This window comes from Corapipo altera, unplaced genomic scaffold, assembly GCF_003945725.1.
Source record: "Corapipo altera isolate COAL_440 unplaced genomic scaffold, ASM394572v1 23, whole genome shotgun sequence".
NCBI lineage: Eukaryota > Metazoa > Chordata > Aves > Passeriformes > Pipridae > Corapipo > Corapipo altera.
The window spans coordinates 17,819,604-17,827,776 of record NW_020884878.1 but is presented as its reverse complement, the minus strand read 5'-3'; the positions used below and the strand labels follow the sequence as shown (position 1 = coordinate 17,827,776).

At 52.1% G+C, this 8,173-nt stretch overlaps 1 protein-coding gene across 1 annotated transcript; it reads right to left on the bottom strand.

Annotated features, from left to right (window-relative positions):
• Window positions 1–4,491: 4,491 nt before the first annotated feature.
• IRF2BPL (interferon regulatory factor 2 binding protein like) lies at window positions 4,492–8,054 on the bottom strand. The gene is given in 2 exon segments (XM_027637682.1): window positions 4,492–6,983; window positions 6,985–8,054. Coding segments are annotated over 2 exon segments (2,217 nt in total). The 5' UTR covers window positions 7,447–8,054; the 3' UTR covers window positions 4,492–5,228.
• Window positions 8,055–8,173: the final 119 nt, after the last annotated feature.

Sequence of the window (8,173 nt, the reverse complement as noted above, 5' to 3'; positions counted from 1 at the left end):
TTCAGTCCCCGCCTAAGCTGCTATGCCGCAGCCGTGCCAAGCCGCTCCGTGCTGCGGTGGGATTGCCAGGCTCAGCCTCCACTCATAGAGGACTAAAACAAAGCAAAGAGCCTTTGCGCTGGCCAAAAATTAGAGGAAAATAGCCCAGTGAAGCAGACTTGGGGGAACGGTTCTCCTGACGCACTCGGTACTGTCAGGAGAGCAGTGCCAGCAAGAGAAAGGCGCAGCTCTCCATCGTAGAACTCTTTGGGGACAACGGAGAACCAGAGTATTCTTGCTGATAATGCTGATTGTGTGAGAAAGGGGTGTTTTCCTGAAAATAAATTGCTATTTGCAGCAGTTCACATCTTAGAGTTTCTTTGCAAAGGGTAATAAAAGCAGCAGCGAGTGCATATGGCCAAGCAGGGGAGGGCTGTGAGTGGATGCCAAATCAGCTGAAACCTAAGAAGCTTGACCTTCCTCACCTCCACCCCTGCTCCCACCGCCTCCAAATAACCTTACAAGGGCGCATCGGGAAGGCAAGGCACACAGCAGCGAGGGGAATGCAGTCTCAGCCGGGCAGCAGGCAGGGCTGTGTTGGCTGTGTCAGTGAATGGGGAGAGGACACTTCAGGGTAGCTGCAGCCACTGTCAGCAATGCACACTGATACCAGCAAGGCTCATTGCATTGAGCCAAGCACAGCAGTCAGACCTTGCAATCTCGAACCTACCTAGCCCCAAGTAGCTCAGCCAGTCCAACCAGTTAGAGACCGTACTGGCCAGACAGACCACGATGATGAGCATCCTCCCCCTCCCATTCACGTCTAACTGCTCTCATCTGCTGTTCACTCTACAGTTCCCTGAATGGCTAAAAGAGAGTGGGTTTGCTGTCAGAAACTTGAAATGACATGTAATCTCCCATGTTTCTTTCATGGAGGTAGGCAAGCCCATTCCCAGGGAGAAGAACTGGATTCCTACAGAGCCACCCAGTTAGGGGTGGCAGCGTGGGGCTGGGCTGCCCTGTGGCGAACACATGGAGACAGAGATGTTTGTCTGCCTCATCACAGGAGCCCTGTAATAGCCTCACTCAGTCCACACACACTTAATTCTTCTTTTAAGACATACAGCTGGGGAAAGACCTTGTGTGCAGTTCTTTTTGTATCACCCCCGTGAGAAGAGGCATTCCCCTTCCCAGTCTGCATTACAGGTTTTAAGGCAGAGGCTGAAACAACAAAAGCTCGGTACATGGTTTTCAGACGCTTTGAAGATAAAACCAGCAGTGCCTATTTCTGTACAGGAGAGCATAACTATCCCCCTCTCTGTCTTCCAACGGATGGTTGTAAGGACAACTCTGTAGGTAAAGAGCTATGTTTCGGGTAGAAAATGCACGCTGTAATGGATTCTGATGGCTGAATGCCAAGGGGGAAGCTGCTCTGCTTCAAGAATAGCCTTACAAGACTCAGCACTACAGTGACAGTTTAGTACTCTGCTGCAAATCTACAGGATGTGTCACTTTGGCAGAGAAAGAGGCTGCTAATGCACAACACAATCCACTCTACAATGAATGGAGAATGACTGCACACGCAAAAAAAAAAAAAAAAGAAAAGGCAAGACCTAGAGAAAAGGGAAGCTGCAAGATAACTACTGCATAGTAAGCTGGGAACCTGAGAGCTCTGAAGAGACAAAGCCCTTTCCCTTGAGGGGAAGAAAATCTCAGCTCGCGAGACATGTAAAGAAGCAGACAACCCTCTTTCCAGTGACTGCTGCAGCTCTGCAAAGCTGTGCTGGCAGCCAGCCTATTTGAAAAGATTGCAGTTTCAAAACAATGTTAGTCCTGACTAGTTTGGGGAGGAGAGCATGCTCATATGCACAACATTCTTAAGCAAATAGAAAAGATAACAAGGTTTGTACTAAATTACACCAGTTACCATTGGTAAACTCAAGCTCCTGTTGGAACTGTGTAGTGTTTTCCCCAGATGGACATAGCATCTCTTCACTGCACAAACATTTCTATCTCCAACTCACACACAGCTGCCAATGCTTAAAAAACAAACATCCAGTGACACACATGTTCTAACCCATTTCTAAGAAAATAGGCTACAAGGCTATTAAAAGAAATGTCAAGAATAATCTAACTGGAAAAAAACCAAAACACAACAACCCTCCTTGGGAAAATAAACCATTTAAATACTTCCCCATTACAAGAAGGAATGAGAGCACAACAAATGACCACCTGGAAAAATAAATTAACTTACACGATTTATTCAGGCAAACATTGGGCTGTACCTTAAATAACTGGCAAATATGGGGGATGGGAGCATTACTGTAAAATACAAAAATCAGCTGAATCTCTGTACATGAGACTCACTTGGCAGCTCCCTTTTCCTCCTCCTCGAAAAAAGGTAACAACTTGTTTGTCAGCTGTGGACATCTCCAGAAAGAGAAAAACCTATGGAGTGGGTTCAAAGAAATGTTGGCTAATATGCCCAGACTGGCTGCTTAATGAGCTAGAGTAAAAGAAAAGGTCACATGGTTACAAAAAACCTCCATACAACAAATGCCCTGTAGCTATGGTTAACTTTAATTAAATGCAGTATTACAATTCACCTCAAGCTTATTTTCCACCTTTGTCTACTGCCCCTTACCTTTCCTTTGCCTGCTAAAAATCAAATTGATGAGTCTCATAAGTAGGCTTATGTTTCAAAAAATTGTAAGAGTTTTTCAAGAATGCTCTTCAATTAAAAAAATCCACTAAATTGATCTGTTTCTAAATACAACTAGTGATGAATGATTTCAAGATTACAGGAGTGGTTCTGTTTATATAAATCAGGATATTCACGCTTCTGTGACATAATTAAATGTTGAATAGCCAGTAGTTCTTCTCTTTTAATGGCAGTTGCAATTCACACATGAATATTACTTTTCTTCTCCTTAGGTTTAAACTCCAATTTCAACCATGTGTACAATTTTTTTTCTCTGTCAGTCATGAGCTCAAAATGTTAGTCCCCCTATCTCATGATTTAGAAATAAACTGCTGTGTGGGAACTGCATGCTTAAAAATAACTAAAAACAGGATCAGTACAAATCTATACCCTAAAAAACATGTAAGTTGTATCCAACAATTAACTCAAAACATTATTTTTCTGCATTATTGCCTCTGATCCATTACATAAGAACAGTATGTTCATAGATTTTTAAGCACCAATGTATCACTTGACAGGAAAAAAAAATATACACACACAACGTCATTGTCTGAAACCACAGATATAGTGATGCCAAATAGTGAATCTCAAAATATAACAAACCTCCACTCCCTCCCCCCCCCACAAAAAATAGCCAAAGTGTGTATCTATACAAGAGAGCAAAGACCTGCTGGCACACTAAGCATATAGTCTCATGGCTTTTTCCGTCCCTCCCACCAGGAATGAAAAAATGTATTAAGACCAAGCAGAGACCACATGCCATCCAGACTTTTCCCCTTTATACAATTATGGGGTTTTGGGAATCCTTATTATTCAATAAGACTAAGAGCTCATAACCTATGACACTGTTCCATTTGGAACAGCTCTATGTTCTGCTGGTCAAACTGCAAAGGATTTCTGCAGTGCTGCTGGTTGTTTCGGGTTTTTCCTCTTTCCTCCATTTGCCTCACTGGAAGGAACAAAGTTCACGTTAGGTTTGTTTGCATTTTCTAGCTAGCATGAGGCCTGTGTATTTACTTTGTCTGTTGATCACTTAACAGGCATTACGCTGCTCCCCTATCTCCAGAAAATGCCAATATCATATAAAATAGTTAATTATACAAAGGATCATATATAATGGTTGCCCAAAAGAAAGCATTTCCCTTCAGTGCTTTAAGGAAGCTTTTCCTCCCCTGAAAAAACAATGTAGCCCCTGAACTGTTCACCAACTCAAGTTATGAAAAGCCAGTGCCTAAACCGGCTAGCAACCCACCAGCTGCAACAGCAACTGCAGAAGTTATTTCATGCTACCTTTTTTTGTGCTGTGCTCAGCTATAGTCCTGCCTTACCAAGAGTTTATGGCTAATGTCAAACTTTGACAACCACTCTTAAAATCAGCTAAAATTATTAACCACATGATGCTGGGGTGGGGTTTTTTTGGGAAAAAGGGCTTCTTTTCAAATCTCAAGCCTTATTAAATTGCGCAGGCAATGGATGCATCCTGTATTGCAAACAGCTTGCAGCTGGAGAGCTGGTGGGGGGAGGAGAAGGGAGGAGGAAATGAGATGCAGAAACAGTAAATAGAAAATGCTTAGTCAGCAACCGTTACTGCAACATTAAAGGTGAAATGTAAATAGGCACAGTGCCAAGATTTAGATAAGTTTGATAACACCATCATCGTCTTACTACATATAAGTGAAAATATGCGTACAAGTGCCACAATTATCACCACGAACTGCAGGCTTTTGGTATAATGGAGACCTTTAAAAAGGCAACATGGCTTGCGCATGCTGCCTAAGCTCTGAGAAAAATAAAACTTGCTACTCGGGAAGTATTAATATCAATTGAATTTATTACAATTTACTAAGCTCCAAGGCACATTACAGTGTTCTGTTAACTACAGAAATGTATAAAGGACAAACAGAGCATGTTTTTCATGTACAGCATTTTGCTCTACTGTTCAAAAGCATCCGTGCATCAATAAAAGCAAAAACAAAAAACACATGAAGATTAAAAACGTTCAGATCAATAGAAACAAACTGAAACATTTTCCTTACAAACTCGCAACAAAAAAACCCTCCCCCCAGCGCCACCCCACCGTTTTGCAAACAAAAAAACAAAAACGAAAAAAATAAAGTGAAAGACTAACACTCAGGGCTTGTAAAACATAAGCTGTCACCATTTTTGTAGCAATTTTTTAGGCATCAACACTGGCCTTGGCAAAAAAATTTTTTTTGTCTTTTTTTGTATTTTTCTTCTTCTTTCAGAGAAGTGCATACATTTACAAAAATACACACCAGCAGCAGGTAATCGCTAAGGGCTATTAACTTTGTACCTAGCCAACACACTGCCAAAGAAATGAGAACAGGTATTATGTAGTAACCAAACAATATTATATTCTGTTTAACAAAAACCAGCTCTATCCTTCAAATGAAGAAGAGTACATACCTTTGTTTCAAAATATAGAAACATACGACGAAAATAATGTCTATACATAAGACTAACTTTTGCAGTTTGTTATATTCACAATTCTACATCTTCAGGAGTCTGAAGGGATTTGATTTCCTACTCAAGGGTCTCTCTCCTTTTTCACTTTAACGTCCCCAGCTAAAATGGTTGCGATCTCGCCCTGCATAAATGCCCAAGGCACATTGGAACCGACTAGGGGGCATTTCTCTCCGCTGGGGCAGTAGACTTCGCCAGTTGCTCCTTGGGCCTTGATGCTCTCTCTGGAACAAGGGAAGCAGAACTTGTGGCTGGGCACAGAGGGGCACTGAACAAAGTGGGTGTCCTCCAAGCGTTCGTGGCAAATGGTGCAGCACAGGGGCCCGCTGTTGGCCATGGGGGAGTCCGGAATGTTTTGGGGGTGCACTTGGTCCATGGCGGGGTGGGCACTGGGGGGAGGAGGGGCCACTTGCAGGTTCATGTCCCCGTTGCGGGAGGCCAAGCGGCGCTGGCCCGGCACCGAGGCCGGCGACACGGGGCTGCTGCTGTTCCTGCGGGTGGACGTGGTGGAGTGCACTGAGCTGCCGTCCTTGGGCGAGTGGGCATTGCCCAGCGTGTCGGCCACCGACATGAGCGCGGCCATGGGGGACTGTCCGTTCTGGGGGGCGGACTCGGGCGGCGTGGTCCGGTTGGAGTGAGGCCCGAGGGGCGGCGGCGGCGGCGGTGGGGGGCCCCCGCCGTGCACCGCCCCGAAGCCCCCGGCCGACATGGTGAGCTTGAGCGCTTCGCTCTGGCTGGCCATCCACTGCTGCCGCTGCTGCTCGTCGCTGAGCTTCAGAGCCCCCTCGGCCGAGTCCGAGGGCTCGGGAGAGGCTTTCCTCTTGCGCATCGCCCCGCCGCCGCCGCCGCCGCCGCCAGGTCCCCTAGAGGCGGCGGCCGTGCCCTGCGCCCCGCCGGCCCCAGCCCCCGGCCGCGGGAGACTCACCAGCGCCGTGGGCAGCATTGGGCAGCTGGCGTCCAGGTAGGGCTGCGGCAGCATGTCGGCGCCCACCAGCTCCTTGAAGAAGCGCACGGACTCGGGCAGCAGGTCCCCCAGCAGACGCCAGTCGCCGGAGCCGTGCTTCTTCTCGTACTCCAGGTACTTGAAGCCTGAGGAGAGGCCGCGGCCGAAGTCCTTCATGCAGTCTTGGTACATCTGCTTGGCCACCCCAGAGGCGCTGGAGAAGACGGTGCCGGAGCCGCTAGGGTACTCGATGAAGAGCTTCAGCTCATAGTCCATGCCCGGCTTGGACACGGCGTCGAAGGCAAAGACGCGACCCAGCAGGGCGTGATCCTTCTTGAAGCGCACTTCGTAGGGGGTGCAACCGGCCAGAGTGAGCAGCGTGTCCCGAACGATCTTGGGCTTGCTGGCCCACTCCTCGGCCCGGTTCCGCAAGCTCTCGCTGAGCTCGGCCAGCGCCTCCGCGTTGCGCTGCTTCTCCTTCAGTTCCCGTTCTTGGTCGCTGCTGGACACCGAGCCCGGCCGCTTGCCGCAGGCCTCGGAGGACGAGCCGCCGCCTCCCCCGGCGCCCCCGCCGCAGGTGCCCCCTTGTGAGGAGGCGGAGGGAGTCGGGGGACCCCCGCCGCCGCGGCCGCTTAGGCCCCCGTGCGGCGGGGGCAGCGCCACGCCGGAGGCGGCGGGTCCGTTCAGCAGGGTCTGCGGCAGCAGGTTGGGGGGCACGTTCATCTGGGCGCCGGCGGCCCCCGGGGGCAGGCCGGACACCAGCCCCCCGTGCGCCCCGCGGCGGGAGGAGGAAGAGGAGGAGGAGGAGTTGGGGCTCTGCCGGTTCAGCTCCGGCGGCCCGTCCTCAGGCGGCTTGGGGAAGCCATTGGGCCCCCCCCAGCCCGTTGGGCAGGCGGGTGCCGTGGCTGCTGCCCAGGCTGCCCGGCGGCGGCGGGTACTCAAAGCGGCTGCGCTGCTCCGCCGCGGCGGCGCTGAGCCCGTAGCGGTCCAGGCTGGACTGGGTCAGCCCCGCCGAGGCTGCCTTGGAGGTGGCATCCACATGGTTGAGCTGCTGCTGGGCCGCCGCCGCCGCCGCCGCTTCTTTGGCGGAGAGCGTCACTGCCTTGACGCCGACCGGCGGCGGGGGGCCCGGAGAGCGGCCGTCCTGGAAGCAGCCGTGCGCCCGCTTCAGCTGCCGGGCCGTCTCGATCACGAACTCGATGCGGTCGGCGCCCTCATAATTAACGCAACCCCGGCAGACGGGCTCCGTGAAGTCCCAGATCATGGCCCAGGGCATGCGGGGCAGGTCGCACAGGTAACATGACTGCCTCCGCGACGAGGACACCTGCGCGGCGGACATGGTGCTGCTGGCCGGGGAGCTGCTGTCACTGCCGCCGGGGTAGGGGCTGGTTGAGTCTTCCCCCCCGGGCTGCAGGGGGGGTGGCTCTCCGTACCTGATCCTGTTGCCCCTTTCAGCAGGGGGATCGCCTGCTTTTAATTCGCGCCTGCTGCCAGAGACGGCTTCTTCTACCTGGTCCTGCCGCTGCTACCCCGGTGGGGTGGGAACCGCTTCCACTGCTCCTCCGGGGGGCTGGGTGGGGGTCGCCTTCTAGCCGCTTCTGTTTCCCTGCGCTCTCTAGCTCTCCGCTTGCTGCTGCTCCTCCTCCGGGAGGAGGCGGAGGTGCACGGAGGAAGATGGGGGGGTCACCTTCCACCCGCCACGGCTGCCTCGTGAGCTCGCAGTTCGGTACGTGCCGATCCGCCGCCGCGAGCGAAAAAGAGGCACCCGCACGGAGCTGTCCTGTTCCGGCAGCGGCGGCTTCCCCGAGCGCCGCCGGAGCTGTAGCAGCCCGGGGGCAGCAGCGGCGGCGGCAGCAGCGTGGTGAGCGGCGCCGCCTGCTCCTCACTCACATCCTCGCCGCTGCTCGCAGTCCGAGCGCGGGGTGCTGCGCGCCGCCGCGTGTGGCTGCGCGCCCCCTCCGCCGCGCCGCGCTCCCCCCGCGCCGCGACGCCCCTCCCCTCTCCGCGCCGCGCTCCCGGCTCGGCTGCACCCGGGCGGGGCTCCGCGTCACCGCCGAGCGCCCGCG